Source organism: Sus scrofa, chromosome 6 (genome assembly GCF_000003025.6).
Source record: "Sus scrofa isolate TJ Tabasco breed Duroc chromosome 6, Sscrofa11.1, whole genome shotgun sequence".
NCBI classification, from domain to species: domain Eukaryota; kingdom Metazoa; phylum Chordata; class Mammalia; order Artiodactyla; family Suidae; genus Sus; species Sus scrofa.
This window is the reverse complement of record NC_010448.4, coordinates 97290444-97309981: the sequence shown is the minus strand read 5'-3', so window position 1 is coordinate 97309981 and position 19538 is coordinate 97290444. Positions and strand designations below refer to the sequence as shown.

Sequence of the window (19538 nt, the reverse complement as noted above, 5' to 3'; positions counted from 1 at the left end):
TTTCCGCAGGAGGGACCGAGCGCCCTCCAGGGTTCCTGGAGCAGTCGGGGCGGGGCCTGGGGTTGTTGGGGCGGGGCTCATCGCTGGCAGGGCAGGGAGAGCGACGCAGGCGGAAAGGAGCGGGGCACCAGCGGCGCGGGGCGGGGCCGGGCTCGGCGGAGGCGGGGTGAGGGGCGGGGCTGGGCGTCGCTACCCGCTGGGCGCAGCTCCAGGTCGGGTTCCCGCCTGTGCCCCGCCCCCCACAACGGGCCCGCAAGGCTGCGGGCAGGCGCGGCCCAGCCGCTGAGCAGCAGGAGGTGCGAGGCGATCGCGCAGCCTGGCGTCCGGGCGGGGGGCGCCGGCGGGCCCAGAGGCCGCTATGAAGCCAAGCGGCGAGGATAGGGCGGCGAGGGCCGGGGGCCCGTGGGAGGAGTGCTTCGAAGCGGCGGTGCAGCTCGCGCTGCGGGCAGGACAGGTGAGCGCGGCCCGGAGCGCACGGCGGGCGCGCTCGGACTTGGGGCAGAGTGGGCGCGGGGTGTGGGCGGTGGTTCTGAGACCCCGCGGGCCGGCGGGTCCGGCCACGCTGGGCCAGGCGACCGGGACTGCCAACCGCAGAGGGGCTCTGCACCTCTTCCTTACACCTGTGCACCTGCCGCCCCTGCACGGGCTCCCTGGGTCCCGCGGGTCGGAGACGCGGGCCGGGATCTGCGCGCAGAACTGCCGGGGAGGGTCAGGGCGCTGGAACTGCCTTGGAATTGATCCATTGGGCAGAACGTGGTGCGGTTGCCCTAGGTTAGAACTCCGCCGTGTGGAGGTCGAGCGGACGGCCTCTCCTCGCGCATCCGGAGTCTAGAGGGTTCCTCTCGGTATTTGGAGGAACTGCTACCCACACCGGAAGGGTGAAGGTCGAGCAGCGGAGCTGAAGAAACCTTCGTAGAGCAACCCCTCTCCTCTCACTTTAGTGTGTGTTCTGTTCCCTCATTTCCCTGGTGCCCGACACCTGAGGGGTCCTTAGGCCACGTGCGGCGGCGAATAGGGGTTTGGGCTCTCCGGGACTGTCCCGCGCGGGGTGGGGCGGGGGGAGGCCGGGCGGAGAAACGTCCTCCTCCCGCCTCGCGCGCGCGTAAAGGCGCACGGCTTCGTTCTGGCGATCCCAAGAGGGGGTGGACAGGAGTAGGAGGAGCCCTGCCCGCAGAAGGACTTACTGTTCCCAAATGGTAATTTCTTTTCAGTCTGAAAGTTCTGCACAGGTTGAAAACAGGTTGTCACCCGTCCTGCGTTTGAAGTGAGCCCTCACGTGTGCAGTGATGGTGTGGTTCTTGGAGTGACTCCTCTAATCCCCTAAACGTTAACCTTCAACCCTAGTGGACATCTTCTGTGTGGGAGCCCCCCCCCCCCACCGCCTCAGCCCAGAAGGAAAACACTCCTTAAAGGGGCGCTGGGAGGCTTGATCCTTGGGAAAAGGAGGACCTCAACCTTACCTGCTACTTGGATGAAGCTTGTAACTGCAGGACAAGCGTTCTTCCTGGAAAGCAGCGCCACTGGCCGCAGAGCATACTTGCTTCCCCTCCCTGAGCCCCCCACTTCCTCTCCAGAGTAAACGTATCAGGATATTTGGTAACTTTTAAGTTCCACCATAAGCCTTTTCTTCTTTCAGTCTTTGAGAAGCCAGTTTAGGATTCAGACATCACTGTGTAAACCCTTGTGAGTTATGGGTTTCTGTGGTTTTTCAAATTTAGATCCTTGAGGAAACAGAGAGTTTTTGAAACATTTTTTATACAAATTTCCCAACGCTTACATAGACCTTGCAGTGTGGCGGGCACCATTCTAAAGGTCTTAGGAATTTTAACTCAGATAGCTTCTGCTTTTGCAACTTGCTGAGGACAGAAAAGGCTGTTTCTGAGAGTAGGGGAAGGGTACAGTAAGGATTCTGACATCAGGAGTCTGGTCAGGGGGCCCAGGACTCTGGGCTCCCTCTTGGGCAGTATGCTGATGCTGCCTGTCTGCTGGCTGCACAGTGGCCCGGAGAGTGGCCAAATGGTCAGTGGCTGAGACAAACAGAAGCCACAGGTCATCCTAACCTGTGTAAAGAGGGACAGATTGTCTTCACCATGTTCTGGCAGTAATAGGGTGCTGATTGGACAAGACCTGGCCTGGAGGGAGCCAAGGGGCTGATCCTTTGGTGCCTCCCTCAGCCCGGGGGAGGGGGGCGAGGGGGTGGATGCAGGTGCCATAGCCTTGTGGCCAGACACGCCCACCCCTGGTTTCTGCTGTTTTATTGTTTGCTGCTCTCAGCTGCTCCAGAGTCTGGGTTCTGCACACTCAGAGGTACAGGGAGCAGAGGGAGGGCCCTCTGACTTTCAGACTCTGGTTCTGTTAAGGGTGGCCCTAGATGATTTGCTGTCACCTCCCAGCTGCCCCATCCTGAGAGGCCTCCCTGCCCCAAGTGCCGCCCTCTCCAGGAAGGCCTCCATCACCCATTTCTGTGGTGCCTCTGGGAGGCATCACTTCCAGTCCCAGCAACCCACCACTTCAGTAGCCCTTCCCTGGCTCTTGAGCCAGCCCCACCCCATCACCACCACAAATACAAAGAGCAATATTCATCAAAATGGGTATTTATCATCTTTATGTGATGGGTGAACAAACTATCTTAGCAAATTATGCTGTTTAAGTTGCCCTGCGTATGATCCAGGCCTTGTTGAGCCTGAAGTTTAGACAATTTAGGGGCCCTTTTTAAGAAAAAAATACAAAATTACAAATTCAAAATTAGAGGTAAAAATGGTTTATTCAGGATAAGAAAGATCACAACAGTATACATTTTAAGATGCCAACAACTATAAAAAAATACATAAAAATAATTTTTAACTGCTTCTCAATCTTCTGTAATACTTTTTCCACATTTTTTGTCTTCATAGCCTTTGCATCTTTGAATGATAATGATTTTGTCATACTTTCTACAGAGACTAGAAAGATAAATTCAGGCTTTCCTGTAGCATGGCTAATTGAAATTAATTACTGATAGCTTTAAAAAGTTTAGGCTTTCAAACTTGTTGTTGATAGGATCATGTAAATTTTCAGATCACCATCGATTTTAGAATCTCGTCGGTTTTGTTCTGTATATTACTTGTAAGGTGGGGAAGAATTTTCTGGTGTGCTGTAAAGGCGATGCACTGGGGGTTGCCCGGGGGGTTGGGGGGAGGCAGGGGCTCCAACCCACTGTCCCCACTCATCTGGCGTGCATTGCCAGCAGCTACTGTTTTGATTTGTGATTTTATTTTTTATCAGTTGCTCACACAGGAAACTGAGTAAGTGAGATACCACCGAAGGCACTGTCGTGAAAGCAGCAGTGCCCTGTCCTGTGTCATCCCCTTCGTTTCCCCCAGAGTTTATTGTTCCCAGTTTTCTGATCATTACACCCATTTTCTAAATAATAGGTCTTTTTTTTTTTTTTTTTTTTTTTTGCTTTTTAGAGCCTCACCTGCAGCGTATGGAAGTTCTCAGGCTAGGGGTCAAATTGGAGCTGCAGATGCCGGCTTACACCACAGCCACAGCAACACCAGATCTGAGCCATGTCTCCCTATGCCACAGCTCAAAGCAACATCGGATCCTTGACCCACTGAATGAGGCCAGAGATTGAACCCGGGTCCTCATGGATGCTAGTCAGGTGTTTTGCTTTTTTGTGGGGTTTTTTTTTTTTTTTTGGCTTTTTAGGGCCACACCCGCAGCATATGTAGGTTCCTAGGCTAGGGGTCCAAACAGAGCTACAGCTGCCGGCCTATACCACAGTCACAGCCACGCAGGGTCTGAGCCGAGTCTGTGACCTACACCACAGCTCACAGCAGCACCGCATCCTTGACCTGCTGAGCAAGGCCAGGGATCGAACTCGCAACCTTGTGGTTCCTAGTCAGATTTGTTTCTGCTGTGCCATGACGGGAACTCCAATGCTAGTCAGGTTTGTTTCTGCTCTGCTGCAATGGGAATTCCAACAATAGCTCTTTCTTCCATCCTCCAAGCTAGACAGTTATGCCATGTGGCTGTGTTACCCGTTGGCTCCATTGGTAGCCACACCCAGGTTCTGTGGCCACACTGTCAAGCTGGGTAGTGTGGCTGTTTTTTCTTATAGAACTTGTGTTTCCCTTAAATTAAAATAAAAAAGAAAAGTTTTTCTCTTTGCTCAGTTTTCTGCATCCCTCCCAACAGCCACCTCCCGACTTCCCAACAGAACTGATGATCCCTCCCGTGTGGACACTCTGGGGCCCACTGCTGGGGAGACGTGTTCTCACCCTGTCTCCTGTAGCAGAAGCACCAGAGGCTGAGTCCACACCAGGGTTCCTACATGCTAGTTCTGCAAGGGCCGCAAATGAGCCCTTCTCCCATGTCCCCAGCTGACGCGCATGTGGGGATAGGACTTGGAGAAGCACTGCTGGGAAGTATTTTGTTACTTGAAATATGGCAACTTATTCATTGCACTCTTGAGGAAACTTTGGACCACGTCCAGTGTGGAGTTATTATGAATAATATTGCTCATACATCACTCTTGCATGTGTCTTTTGGTTATGTACTCATGCATTTCTGCTGGGGATAGAGTCACAACAGGAGGGAAATCGCTGTGTCATGGGGTGTGAAATTCTGCCAGGTGCTTTTCCAAGGCGGCCCTGCCCATCCACACTCCTCCCACAGCAGATAGGCCTCCTTAGCCGGGCCTCTTGGACAACACTTGGTATTGTCTGTCTTTTGATTTTAGCCCTTCTGATGGGTTTGAGGTAGTATTTTAGAGTGGTTTTAATTTGCATGTCCCTTCTGACTAATAAACTCGGGTGTCTTTTTATGTGTTTATTGGCCTCCCGGAGATCCTAAACGGTGGTGCTGAAGCTGCTTAGAAATGTGTTCATTCAGTCCACAAATATTTGAGTAACTCTGGAAAGGATTTTCCTGTGAGTGCGCCTGAGGTGGGGCAGAGTCCTGTGTGGAGCCCTCCGGGGTGACGGGGAGGCCAGGGGAGCCCTGCAGTGCCACGGGATGGGGGCCCGGAACCCGTCTCTGATGGAAGCTATTAAAATCATGCCAGTGAAGAACAATGGTGGATCTGACCAGACGTAGGGAACCAGGTGGTGATGCAGATGCTTTGTGCAGGTGGATTGGAGGCTGGGCTGAGAGGAGCTGGGTGCCGGCAAGGTTTGGGCCCGAAAAACTGGTCCAGTGGATTTGCCAAAACTAAGGGGGAGCCAGTGTGGAGGTAGAGGTCAGACCTGTGAGCTGCTGAGCTTGAATTGTCAGGGGGCAGTGGCAGGGGGGGGTTGTCTCTGAGTAGAAGTGTTTGGATGGAGAGTTCACAGGGGAGGCCGGGTGGAGCCCACAGTCTGGAGCCATTGCCTGGTCTGGTATCTAAGGCCGGTCCTGGGACAGGGAGAGAGTGGGCTTGTGCATCCCACTCTCCTTAGGCGGCTCCTCTGGGAGATCCCCACCTGGCAGGGGTGGAGGCCTTGCTTCAGAGAAGCCCCCCTGCTATCCTGCCTGCAGAAGGAGGGGCAGGTAGTGCTCTCCCATTTCTGCTCTCAGTCCCAGCCTCACCTCCCCCTCCCCCTGCCGGCATCCCAAGCCTTCACAAGAGGAGGGTCTCCCCTGTTGACGGTTGTAACACTTTCACCAACGTTTAAAGCCTCAGCCAAGATAGAATTCGTGACATAGCTGGCAGGTGCAGCAAAAGCCCTGTTGGCACATGTGGGCTGCGGGTCCAGGAGCAGTCTATGGAGAGCTCTCTCATACAGAGAAGGGTTTGTTTCCTTCTATTTCCTTCAACTGATTGGACGAGGCCCACCCACATTCCAAAGGGCAATCTGCTTTTTGGTTGGTGCATCTCATCCAAAACACCCTTGTAGAAACACCCAGAATAACATTTGATGTAGTATTTGGGTGCCCTGTGGCCCAGTCAGGTTGACACTAAGAGTAACCATCACATCACATTCAGAAGCCTGGAACCCGCAATGCAGCAGTACCGTTCAGCCCCACACCTGACAGAGGAAAGGTGTGGCCTGTTGAAACCCCTCTTGTGCAGAGTTCTTGGTGGGCTGTTCTGTAGCTTGCTCAGTAGGAATGGGTGATAATCGTGTGGCCCACTTGGGGGCAGTTACTGGAACCAAGGTGGTGCACAGACAAGAAAATGTCATTTGACGTGTTCTGAGTGATACCTTGGATGCCGGAGCTGTGAGATTTGGAATTCAGGCTTCAGTAATGGAGGGCCCATATTTTATATATTAAACATTAACAGAATTTATTTGGAGGGAGAAACTCAGGTCAGGAGGTTTGTGGAGTGCATTAGTTAGTGAGTAGCTGAAAAACAGTAATTAAAAAACAGCATGCACTAACTTACTGCTGGCAGAATGAGAAGGTTTAAAATACCTAAGACTAAGAGAAATAGATGTGGTACAGGGTTTTAGCAGGTAACTCACCTGGAATCCCATGGGCCATCCTCCTAAGGATGAAACTGTAGCTAAAAGGCTGGGCTGATTCAGCCTAATACTGATTTATTTTATTTTATTTTTAAAATTTTTTCTTTTTGTCTTTTTAGGGCCGTACCCAAGGCATATGGATGTTCCCAGGCTAGGGGTCAAATTAGAGCTACAGCTGCCGGTATACACCACAGCTACAGCAATGCAGTATCTGAGCTGCATCTGCGAACTACACCATAGCTCATGGCAATGCCCAATCCTTAACCCACTGAGTGAGGCCAGGGATCGAACCTGAGTCCTCATGGATACTAGTGAAATTCATTTCCTCTGAGCCACATCAGGAACTCCTGATTTATCCTGATTTATCTTAAAACAAGACACTCTCCCCACCTTTCCGTTCAGTGTAGGAAAATGTCTGAATTAAATTTGGTTTTTGGCCATGTCCACAACACATGGAAGTTCCCAGGCAAGTGGAACCCATGCCACAGCAGTGACCCAAGCTTATGCTGTGACAATGCCGAATCCTTAACTGCTGGGCCACCAGGGGACTCTGTTTCTTTCTTTCTTTCTTTTTTTTTTTTTTTTTTTTTTTTTTTTGCTTTTTAGGGCTGCACCCGGGGCATATGGAAGTTCCCAGGCTAGGGATGAATTGGAGCTACAGCTGCCGGCCTATGTCACAGCCACAGCAATGCAGTATCCAAGCTGGGTCTGCGACCTACACCACAGCTTACGGCAACACCGGATCCTTAACCCACTGAGCAAGACCAGGGATCAAACCCGCATCCTCATGGATTCTAGTCGTTTTCGTTAACTGCTGAGCCATGAAGGGAACTCCCCAGGGAACTCTGAATTAAACTTTCCTTAACCTACTATGGAGATTTGCACATTATATGTGTGGTAGGTTTGGGAGTTTTGTGGTAAGTCATTAAATTTTGCAAGGCCTTGGACCTCTTGGGTGGACCGACTGTCAGAGGAGGGGGTCAGAAGTATGTCTGGGGCAGTGACAGCTGGCTCATTAGAAGGGCAGTGTCCTTTGGGTCAGTAATTCAGAAATGGGATCTACATGTAAGTGGATGAGAGGGAGGACGTGGGGGTGACCTGCAGTTCCCTCCCAGGCATCCAGGGCCCAAAGGAGGAGCAGCAGGTGAAGAAGATGGTCACAACAGATCCATGGGCGGCCCACCCTACGCTGAAGGTCACAGGCCCACAGGAAACAATCATAGCGCTGCAGTAATAAACAGGAATCAAATCAATACGGAGACACCTCGGAGTCACGCTGTAGCATCGTCCTCCTGGATCCATAATCTCCCTCTTTGTATGACTCCTGGCTGGGCCCTGGCTTCCCTGGCAAGGAACTCAGGTGACATCAGAAACACCCCCACCCCCCACTGCCGTTGCTCACCATGCTGGTTCTGTTTGGGTCTGGAGGACCAAGTGTGCAGAGGCTCCTTGAGGCCTCATCTTCCTGGCATCTTCCTGACATCATCACTGTGAGCTCCATGCGGTCCAGGGACTGCGTCCAGCAGGCGTGTGCTAGGCCCTGTTTGGGCTGTAGGACCCGCCTGCGGGGGCAGTTCAGAGACAAGGCTGACAGGGTCCTGTCCGGCCACCAGGAGCGCACTTAGAGGTGAGCACCCCTCTCTGTGGGGAGATGGCATCTGAGTCACAAAGGAGGAGAGCTCAGGTGGCTGGTGGGAAGGTGGTCCAGGGGGCATGGACACAGAGTTGGGCGGATGGCCTGGCTCCGTCAGAGATGGGGACAGAGGCAGGATGGTCCCTTGTTCCCACCCAAGTCTACTTAGACTCGGGGGGGCCCAGGGGCCCAGGTTCCTTCCTGCTTATTGCTCTGACCCAGCGCTCTCTTCCCAGGTGACCAAAGCTGACCTCCCACCACCACACCCACGTCACAGCAGGTGGCAGAATAGAGAGGGCAAGAGGAAGTGCAGTGTGGACAGTGGCTCCTTGGGGCCAAACTCACATGCACGTGAGTCACATCCCCTCACATCCTCCTGGGCTGACCTTGATCCCCAGGCTCCAGATGCCTTCACAGGAGGCAGAGTGTGGGCTGCCAGGTGGCACTGTACTTTGCCAACCCTGGTCTCTGTTCCTAGAAGGAAGGCCTGGAGTAGACAGGTTGTGTCTGCTCCAGGCCAACCTCAGAGGCTGCTGTGAGCCACCATTGGGGTGTGACTTCATCCTCGGGGTGACTAGGAGCCATTAGGTGCTTTGTGCTGGGAGAGCCAGGGCCAAGGTCAAGCTTAGCCGGCTCTTCTGCCTGATGTGTGGGGAATGGATGTGTGGGCTGTGCAGGCCACCGTAGGAGGCTACACGGGGTAGAGGCTGGAGGTTGGCAAGCTTCAAGGCATCGGACCATTTTATCAGGGTAACTGAAGGGCACAGCGAAACAAGACACACCAAGGTGGCCATCTTCCCCAAGCGCTTGTGGTCCAATTGGAAGCAATGGTGCTGAATCTGCACAAGCCATCTGAAGTGTAATTTATTTGTGATCCAAAGGGTTCTGTGCCCCTGTTCTGTGCCAAGCATGACCCTCGATGCCAGGCGAGTGGCCAAGAACCAAGAGCCAGCCCTGCTTGCCTGTGGCACAGGCTTTGGGCAGAGGCCTCGGCAAGGCAATGCACTGGTGGTTTCCCATGCTCAGAAGTTCTAGACAGAAGGGCCAAAACATAGAGGGTGGGGGCAGAGAGCGGGCCCCAGTGGCGCATGGGTGATGTTGGTAGCTGAGTGGGATTGTGGCTTTGCCCTAAGAGCCAGGCAGCATTAGTGGTTCTAAGCACAAATGTGGTAGGAGCTGGGGCCTGTTCTGAAGTCTTAAGTCTGGCCTCTGCAGAGACGCATGGGGGGAAAGTGGGACCCATGGCTGTGAACCATGTACATGCTCACTCTGTGAGGAGGGCGGACGTGAAATGAGACCCCAGAGAGTCAGGCCATCTGCCTCCAGAGGACTCTTCCTTGCCCCGTGTTTCAGACCTGCCCAGGGTTGCCACAGGGCTGGTCAGATCCCCAAACCCCCACCCTTTCCTCCCCAGTCTCTCATCAGCAAGACCCTAGGACACATGACCAGGATGTTCCAGGGGCTCTGGTGGCACATGCTAGGGTAGGGTGCCTCTCTCTCTCCTTCTCCCCAATTGTGTGCACACACCCCATGTACACACCCACCATACACACCCATCATATACACACCCACCACACACACCATATAAACACCATATATACCCATCATATACATACACACTATATACATACCCATCATATACACCATTATACACCCACCATACACACCCATCATATACACACCCACCATATACACACTCACATATACCCATCATATACATACACACCATATACATACCCATCATATACACAATTACACACCACCATACATACCATATACACACCCATCATATACACACCCACCACACACACCATATACACACTCACCGTATATACCCAACATATACACACCCACCAAGGGGCAGGACATTGCAGTTAAAAGGGACAAGAAGGCCCCAGGCAGGCAGCTGAGGGCCAGCACCCAAATCTGAGCAGGACCATCCTCCGTGACTTTCCATGTGAGCCCCGCCTGCAGACCTGGGGAGGCATCTTCCTGACTTTCTCCTCTTCAGCGCCTTGGTACCCAGTGGGGAACACGCATCTAAGGCTGAGTCATTGTCACAGGGAAGGACGTCAGCTGGCAGTGGGGGCCTTGGAGGAGGTGCAGGTTCTGGGTGCAGCTGGCTCCGGAAGAGGTCAGAAGTCAGGAGATGGAGCTGTGAGCCGGGCAGAGGTGACAGGAGCAGGAGTGGGGCTGTCTCCTGTTGCTGATGGCCTTCTGCTTGCCTAGGGTCCTGGAACCTCCTGGGAGCTCGGGCCTCTGTCGTGGGTTGAGATGGACTCACGGGCAGTTCCTGCGATTCCAGCCCATGGCCCTGAGGCCACTGGGCCCCCTTGGTCTGACCCGGCCGTCCTGTCTGGGTTCCTGGGTTTCAGACGGGAAGTCTGGGATCCTGACCCAGGAGCACATCGGTGTGAGGGGCAGCATGCAGGAGCGAGTGTGCGTCTTATGCTGAAATCTCCCAAGTTCAAGCTCGGGCGCAGGGGCATGTTGGCTGTCACTTTGGGTCCTAGAACCACGTTTTTCCTCCAAAGAATGGCTGGTCCATGGGTGGGACAGTGGCTGGCAGGGGTGAGTCCACTTCCTTGGGAGGAGAGAAGCGGCCCTGGTGGCCCCCTGAAAGCCAAGCCCCTGTCTGTTGTCTGTCTGGCCATGGCAGTGGAGGAGGGGCTGCAGTGTCCCCAGCACGGGTTGGGGGGTGGAGGTCGGAGTCACCCCTCTCCTGACTTTCATTACAGATCATCAGAAAAGCCCTTTCTGAGGAAAAACGTGTGTCAACGAAAACGTCAGCCGTGGACCTGGTGACAGAAACGGACCAGGCAGTGGAGGCCTTGATCCTGTCCGAGCTGCAGGAGCGCTTCCCCTCGCACAGGTGGGTGCACCTGGCCCTGCGCTGCCATGTCACCGGTGGATCTCGGGTCCCTGCACGTTGCCCCTCTGAGGACGACCCCTGGTCCCTGAGCAGACTTTCCTGGGACCTGTCCCCATGTGTTGCCCTCCCCCAAGGGCCGTCTGCCCCTCCTGCTGCCCTCGCGCCCAGGCCAGCTGACCTCCAGAGAGAAGTCCCTGACCTTTGGGCAAAAGCCAGCATTTGCCCAGCACTGTGAGCCTAGTCCAGGGGTTCGGGGGTTGCTCAGGGTCTCCTTCCTTTAGGCACCTGCTCACACTAGAGTCCAGCCATCAGATTCCCAGGTGTAGGCGACGTGTCATTCAGACCCCACATCTGTCTGGACAGTGATGCATCTCCCTCCTCAGCTGCCCTGGGAGTGACCAAGGCAGGGGAGGACACAGGTCCACACTCACCTTCGCACTGCTGCTTCCTTCTCATCCCCTGTCTGAGGGCCCTCCCCGAGGGTGTGGGTGTGTGTGTATGTTTGCATATATCCTATACTTGTGCACGTGTGTATGTGTGTGCGCACGTATGTGTGCGTGTGCATGTGTGTTGGTAGCTGTTTGGTGTAAAGTCAGGACTCTGACACCTGTTATAATAGGTACAAGCTCTGCAATGTTTATGTTTCCTAACTTCTAACTAAATTAAATGGCAGCGTGCAAGGAATTGCAGTTGACCCTTGAACAGCGCAGATTGGGCCGTGAAGGTCTCAGTAGTAAACGCTGCATACTTGGAGGACTGTAAATTGTACCTGGAGTTTGGACTGGGTGGGGGGTCCTGTGCCTCTGGCCCCACTTATTCCAGGATTTTATTCCCTGGAGGGTGCTGGCTTAGGAACTGCCGCTGATTCTGGCTCACGAGCTCTTTCTGTCCCTTGTCATCCAGGCCGCTCTGACAGCAGTGGGGGCCTGGTGTCCAGGAAAAGGCAGGACTCTGAGGGTGACATTACCAGGGCTCCTGGCGCTGGCCAGTTGCCGGTGGTTTGGACCCACTCTTCTGTCAGTAGGGGCCTGGGGTCCATTCATACAGTGTGAATTCAAACACTTGTTGCTGTGTGTTGGGATCAAAGTCACTGCATCACCGGGGGATCTCTTGCTCCAAAGCCCCTTCAGAAGACCATCCACCCAGGGCAGCAGACCCCCTGACAGCCAAAGGCCCCTGCCAGCCCACATGACAAAACCCTGGGAGATCAGCTGCTGCTCCCCCAGGAGTTGGTGGTCCCCAAACTGCAGGCCACAAGCCAGTATGACCAAAGTGGGTGGACGGCAGCCTGGGCTCTGAGTGCTCTGGGCGCCTCTGCCCAGTCTGGGCCCCTGGGGAGCCATGGCCTATCCCCTGGTCTGACAGCCCCTGTGCCTTGTGGGGCACGCAGACACAGAAAAAAGCTGTCCCTGCCACCACTGGCTGGATGCCCCCTTCTGTCGTTTCCCCGCTGTGCTTTGCACTGGGAGCGTGCCCTCAGGCAGCAGGGCCGGGCTGAAGGCTGAGCAGGTGAGGCTGAAGACCATTAGCTGCTCCCTAGGGGACTGAAGGTGACCCTGACCTTGTCGCAGAGTAAACAGACTGGCCAGAAGGAAAGGCTGCGTGCCCCTGGCCATCAGAAGCACAGGGGTTGTTACGACTCAGGAGAAAGTAACGAAGCCGACTGTTGTTCTGACCTGAGCCGCACCCCGCTACCATTTCCCTCTGTACGGGAGATAAGCCTCGGAAATGGCCCCAACCTGAGTCACGTGTGCTGTGTCTGTTTACATTGCCGGCTCTGTGGGGACGACCCAGGGGCCTTGTTGAGGTGTCTGTTACTCACACTCCATCTGTCACAGTCCGTTTCCCCCACCCTCTGCCCCCACCCCGTTCCTCAGGAATTACCTTCCCACATGGAAAAGTCAGGTTCCAGGGAATAAACGCGCCACATCCCTCCCCACAGACCTGGGTGGTATTCTTGGTGCCTCCAAAGAGTGGACACGTTGGAGGTCCTGGGCCAGGTGCCACCCATGGGCGTGAGGCAAGCAGGGAGGTGACCGGCGGTGCTCCCTCTGCCTGGGCAGGGGGCACAGGAGGAGAGGAGCCCTCCGCCTGAACAGTTAGCGCCCAGAAAGGCCAGGCCTCCAATGCTGCCTTGAGCGATTCCCACCAGAAACGCCCCACGGGCCAAAGTGGTGCAGCAGAAGCATCATGGGGGCTGCTTGGGGTGCCTGGAGGCGGAGCCCACATATTTGCTGATGGAGTAACAGACCTCACGGCCCTGGGAGCCTTAAACACCTCCTCCTCCTGGGATTTCAGCAGTTTGCCTCTGACCCCACCAGGCACCTGTTCCTGCTTAAAATCAGGTTTGAAACGGCAACCTTCCCCAGCTTCCCGGGATCATCTTTGCTGTGAGTCGTTTCCATCCTCAGCCTTAGTGACGCCTCCTCACTGCTTCCTGGACCTTGTGCCCAACTTAAGCCTGGGCACTTGGCCCTCATCTGTGTGTTTTTCGGGCGTGGTCCCCTTTCTTTAAGAACGGAATCACAAGCCGCTGCAGGGGAGGAAGATCATGTCGCTACAGAAGGCCCTGAAGTCAGAGTTCATTCCTTCCCTCTTTGGCCCAGAAAACCCACGGAGCTAATGCCGTGCGCAAGTTGCTCCCTCATTTCTGCTGTGGTCAGGGGTCAGTGATCATCTTGCCTGGCCTCACCCCGCCCTCTAGCCTTCTCTGACCATGACCTTGTTTGTCTAGACCACCACACACACACCCCCACACACCCAGCCTGGGTCACATGCTCCAGATTCCTTCTGGAGGGGAGGGGAGGGGAGGTAGTCCAGGCAGGAGCTGGCCCCCCTCTGGGATGTAAGCCTCTAGGGCTGGTTGAGCCTCCCAGGGTCTCTGCTCAGCTGGATTTCCCAGGCACCTCCCCCTGCCCCAGCAGTGCTTTGCCTGCTCACAGGTGGGTTTCTCCAAGGACAGCGGTGGCAGGTGGACTCATCACATGCACAGCGTGCTTCAGATGATTTGGCTCTGTCTGCATGACTCTGTCCCCATAGAGTATTTCATCATCTGGGGGATGGAAGTAATGTCCAGAGTTGAGGGGGACCAGCCCAGTGATGGCAACTGTGACAGCACTGTGTCACTTAAAGTGACACCAGAACTCAAGGCACCCACTGACTGCACAGTGTTAGGACTGGGACACATGGACCCAGAGAGCTTCCTGCAGACAGATGTGTCTGCACATCCAACGCGACAGCCGCTGACCCGTGCGACTAGTGAGAGTAAGGCGTTGACTCTGACTTTAAATTCTGTGTAATGGAGTTCCCGTTGTGGCGCAGCGGAAACAAATCCAACTAGGAACCACGAGGTTGCGGGTTTGGTCCCTGGCCTCACTCAGTGCGTTAAGGATCCGGCATTGCCGTGAGCTGTGGTGTAGGTCGCAGATGCAGCTCGGATCCTGCACTGCTGTGGCTGTGGTGTAGGCGGCAGCTGTAGCTCCGATTCGACCCCTAGCCTGGGAACCTCCATATGCCGTGGGTACGGCCCTAAAATGACAAAAAGACACCAAAAAAATCTATGTAATGTACATTATTTACACTTCAGCAGCCACGTGGGCCTGGTGGCCGTTGTGCTGGACGCAGTGATGTCCGTCTACCTGTGGGATCACTGATGCCAAGTTCGGGGCCCACGGCTCCCTGGAATATGGTTCCAGTCGGCCTGCCCAGCACCGACCTCTCTGGGCTCAAAGCTCCCGGTGCCCAGGATGAATGTGCGAGATGCCAACAGGACACGGAGTGTGTCTCAGTTTTCTCTCGTTTTTCTTTCTTGGTAAAGGTGCATTGTGGTCAGGCCTTAGCAGGTGGACCTGATCCCGGGGATAGTCAGGAGCCCGTGTTGGGCACATTTCTGGGGGCATTAGGTGGGGTTTGTTCTCTCCCGAGAAAGGCTCCCGGAGCCTGAGGGGAGGGGCCTCCAAAGGAGAAATGTCAGCCCTGTTGATGTGTGCAGAGGCCTTGTCACCACCTACAGTTCGGGCAACAGATAGGTGTCAGCTGTAGGTGGCATTTCACGCTGGGCCCCATGATGAAGCCTGCTCGGCCACAGCGCTGCCAAGGGGCCCTGGCAGGCCCCTGCCAGTGTTCCTAGGCCCTTTGCTGGCTTTGTCCTTGGCTCGCTTTCTGCAGGGGACAGTGGAGGCAGAGTCAGCCCTTCCCGCCTCCATCCTCAGACCCCTGCCTGGCCCGCTGCATCCTTGGTGCTTTAACAGAACATTTCCTCTGCCCTCCTCCCTGAGGTGTCACTGTGTGCGCCCGGGTCCTGCTGAGTGACCGACTAGCAGACAGTAAAACGCAAGTCTTTCCCAGACGCTGCCCCTGTTGGACCCGAAGAAGCCCGGCGAGATCCCCTCACCACGTCTGTGCCACCTCCCACAGCCTGGGCTTGGAAGCGCTTTGTCTCTGGTCCTTGGCATTTCCTCATGCTGAGCTCTGCCCACTTCAGGTTCATCGCAGAAGAGGCTGCGGCCGCCGGGGCTAAGTGTGTGCTCACCCCCAGCCCCACGTGGATCGTCGACCCCATTGACGGCACCTGCAACTTCGTGCACAGGTGAGTCTCAGCGCAGCCCCCGGCTGAGGGCTGGAACCATCCTGCCTCCCAGATTTGTCTTTTCTGAAGTGGCATTGCTTTCAGCAGGAGCAAGTAAGCAAACCTCTAGCGTGTGTGTAGTCTTGGTTTACTGAGTCTTGATACTTTAAGGCTTTCCGGAGTTCCCATTGCGGCTCAGCAATAGCAAACATGACTGGTATCCATGAGGATGCTGGTTTGATTCCCGGCCTCACTCAGTGGGTTAAGGATTTGGCGTTGCCGTGGCTGTGGTGTAGGCCAGCATCTGCAGCTCTGATTCAAGCTATAGCCCGGGAATTTCCATGTGCCACAGGTGCCGACCAAAAAGACAAAAATAAAATATGGCTTTCCATTTGTGAGATACACTTGGAGCATGTAAGAGACTTCCACTTATGTAAAAACTTATCTGCCATGTGTAAATGTTAGATGGAATTAAGAAGGACCCTTCAGGAGTTCCCATTGTGGCACAGTGGTTAACGAATCCGGCTAGGAACCATGAGGTTGCGGGTTTGATCCCTGGCCTTGCTCAGTGGGTTAAGGATCTGGCATTGCCGTGAGCTGTGGTGTAGGTCACAGATGCGGCTCGGATCCTGCATTGCTGTGGCTCTGGCGTAGGCTGGCAGCTACAGCTCCGATTCGACCCCTAGCCTGGGAACCTCCATATGCTGCTGGAGCGGCCCAAGAAATGGCAAAAGACAAAAAAATAAAAATAAAAATAAAAAGAAGGACCCTTCAGAGGCCCCTAGAGAGATGCCAGGGCAGTGAACAGTTCAAGGTGTCTGGTTCAGCAGCCATGGGAGTCCGGTGTGGACAGAGGCTCTGGGGGCGAGGAACTTGCCAGAGGCCACCTGGTCTGACTGGTCAAATATCAGCCCAGAGCAGCAGGTTCTTGGGAGGTCAGAGGCCCTGGAGGCGAGGAGTGAGCTCTGGGCATTGACGGCACATGCCCAGCCCCAGAAGCACTGACACCAGGGCAGGTGTCTGAGCTTTGCTGCTGGCCCGGAACCCAGGGCACTGAGAGCGCAGTGATTTCTTTGGAGGAGGTTTCCCTACAAGGACACGCCTGCAGCCCCAGAACTCCTGGCCCATCCCGGACCCCATCCGACGGGGAGGCCCGTGGACCACTGGACCCACAGGGAGGCCCCCAGCCTCGATGACCCAGGGCACCAGTTTCCTTGCTAACAGTGAGAAGGGAGAGCGTGGCTGGGCACAAGGGCCTCACGTGGGATGTTTGTGAGTAAGTGTGCAAAGAGACTCAGTATATCACAGTAATCATCACTCTTTGCTTAACTTGGGTCATATGAGACTGCAGTCATAGCCACACAGGTGGCTCTTTAGAGGCACTGAACAGAGTCATCTCATGACAGCACAAGTGCCACTAAACTCTTAATTTTTTTTTCCTTTTTTTTTTTTTTTTTGGCCATGCCCGTGGCATGCAGAAGTTCCCAGGCCAGGGATTGAACCTGAGCCACAGCAGGAACAACAGCAGATCCTTAACCTGCTGAGCCACCAGGGAACTCCTGGACTTTGACTCTAACTAGAAGTGACATCCTGAGGAGTTCATGTGGGATCACAGGGCTTCCCTACCCCAGGGCCAGAGCGAGAACCTGGACGAGAGCGTCATTTGGAAAACAGTTGTGAGGGCGACCCTTGGGCTCTAGACACCACTGGGGGTGGTGGCCTTCCTGGGCATCCGGAAGCTCTGGCCGATGCAGCTCCTGTCCTGCTTGTGCCTCACCGCATGGGGACTGGGCAGGAGGGGAAGGACCTGCCGCTGTGTGCCGTGAGCCACCCCTGCGGACTGCAGTGGGGTCGGGCCCGCACAGCCTGGGCGGGGCTGGGCCCCAAGTTTCCTGAGTTAGAACCAGAGCTTCCTGGTTCCTCCTCGTTGAGCTCTGACAATCTTCACATAAAGGAGAGGTTGTTTGGGTGCGAGGTCACCTCCCGCCTTCCACACTGTGGCCAGTCCCACGTGACTCCTGGGGTCACGTCAGGAGGCATGTGGTTGTCTTGGATCTGGGCCCTGAGTGGACACCTGAGACGTGGGTCTGGCCTTCGGGGTGGTCTCTGCCATCCCTTCGGCCTCTGAGAATCAGACAGCTGATGATTAAACTCTCTCAACCGGGTCCGGCGTGGTCACCGTTGAGTTCTGTCTGTAGGGCTGTCAGTGCTGCTTTCCCTCAAGGTCAGCTGTCGTGTGTCAGCCTGGCCTGCTTGTCTTGGAAGCACTGAATGAAGCTGTGCAAAGCAGTTATTGAGAACACAAACTCGGCCAGAAAGTGGAAAGACCCCCGAGCCTCCAGCCACACAGAGGCTCTGGAGTTTGCCGTAGTCCACGCGTCTCACAGGACAAACGTCTGTCTTCCCTGCAGATTCCCGACCGTGGCAGTGAGCATCGGGTTTGCTGTGAACCAGGAGGTACTGGGAGGTGATGGGGGCGGGGTGGGGTGGGGGGTGCTTGGCTGCTATTTACTCTTCTCGTGTCTTGGTTCCAACCTGTTTCCTTCTCCTCATCCTGGGCCTTAAGGATGACTAGCAAATCCAAGCATGTGTTTTTCCAATCCGAGAAAGTAAACAGATGAAAACCGGTTTGGGGTGCGTGGGTTTGGGGCTCAGGCTGGGCCTCCCCCCACCACAGCGTCCATTTGGTGATGCTGCCTGGAGGCAACATTATAGCAGATGTTCCCAGTTAGTCTCCGTCTGACCCCTGGGGCGTGTGATCGAGTCACAAAAAAGAAACTCCTATTTTTGGAGGACGTCTCTGATCCCAGTATTGTATTAGTTCTGATCTTCCCACAGCTGCTGGGTGAGAACGCAGCCACGTCAGGGTTCCCAGGGCCTCTTGGAATTGAGCTGTAGGAGCAGGGGGTGGGGATGACCTGCAGAGAGGGTGGGGTGGACTCGGCTTTGTTCCTCAGCTGCAGCGGTTACACCTAGGGAGCCTTACTCTCCCTGTAGGTACAACAGTCACACGTGAGCAGGACTGGGGCACGGGCTTTGCAGATGCAGCCCTGCTTGGACACTGCTGCTCGTCCTCCTCCTCTGCCGGAACTCATGCCGGGCAGGAGAGGGTCCCGCCTGTGAAAAAAGTAACTTATGGTGCAGATGAGCAGGGGCCTTATTGCTGAAGTCTGGCTGAGGAGTCACTTCCTCACTGTTTCTCTTTTAAGTGTGATCACTGAGCAATAAGCTCTGGGGTGATGTGCACACAGGTGACAGGGTCCCTGACCACCAGGCTGTGGCCTGGGACAGGCCCTTGGGGGCAAGGATGGGCAAGGTGGCACAGCTTCATGGTGGAAGCCCTGGTCATGGGGAGCAGGCACCCCCCCCAACTCCTGCTGGCAGATGCTGCCTGGCTCTAGGACGGACCAGGCTTTGGGAAGCCCTTGAAGGCAGGGTCGTGGGAAGGGGAACAGCTGGGCTGCTGGGAGGTATGGGCTCTGGGGGGGGAGTCTGACTGGGGTCCTCCCAGCTGTGAACCCTTTACCTGCTGGCCCAGATGTCCCTTTGGCCTCTGGGGGACTCTCCTGTTCTCTGTCCCTTGGCCGACCCAGGCTTGCTGTCTGACATCGGTGCCCTGAATAGTGGGGAGTCAGGAAGGAAAGGCAGCAGGGGTACCGGGTGTGTGGAGTTGTTTCCCCAGCTCACCTCCTCTTTGCTTGTTCCTGTTGGGGGGCTGCAGCCTGGAGCCACAGTCAGGTGGGGAGGGGTGTCTGCATGTACACAGTGAGGGGCCAGCCCCTCTGGCGAATCACTGTACTTCCTGGGCTGCCCCAGACCCCGTGATGCTCTTGGTTCTTAAGATGCATTCTGAATGCTTCCCATATCAGCAATTTTGAGAGTTTCTTGTGGGGTTTGATTCGAATCATAAGAGCCTTTTTTACCCTCCCGGGAAAAAACAAGAGGCCTTTCTGAAGAATGAAGCTTTTTCAGAAACTTTCATTCACTGATGCTTGATTGTGATGTCAATGTTCAGTATAGTTTTATTGTTTAAACATA

General features: G+C 55.1%; 1 protein-coding gene across 1 annotated transcript in view; it reads left to right on the top strand.

Annotated features, from left to right (window-relative positions):
- IMPA2 (inositol monophosphatase 2) overlaps window positions 253–19538 on the top strand; it is a 29722-nt gene continuing 10436 nt past the window's right edge. The window contains exons 1-4 of the mRNA XM_021096044.1: window positions 253–454; window positions 10800–10933; window positions 15417–15521; window positions 17912–17957. Coding sequence (XP_020951703.1) covers window positions 359–454; window positions 10800–10933; window positions 15417–15521; window positions 17912–17957 — 381 coding nt within the window. The 5' untranslated portion in view covers window positions 253–358. The remainder of the gene's footprint in view (window positions 455–10799; window positions 10934–15416; window positions 15522–17911; window positions 17958–19538) is intronic.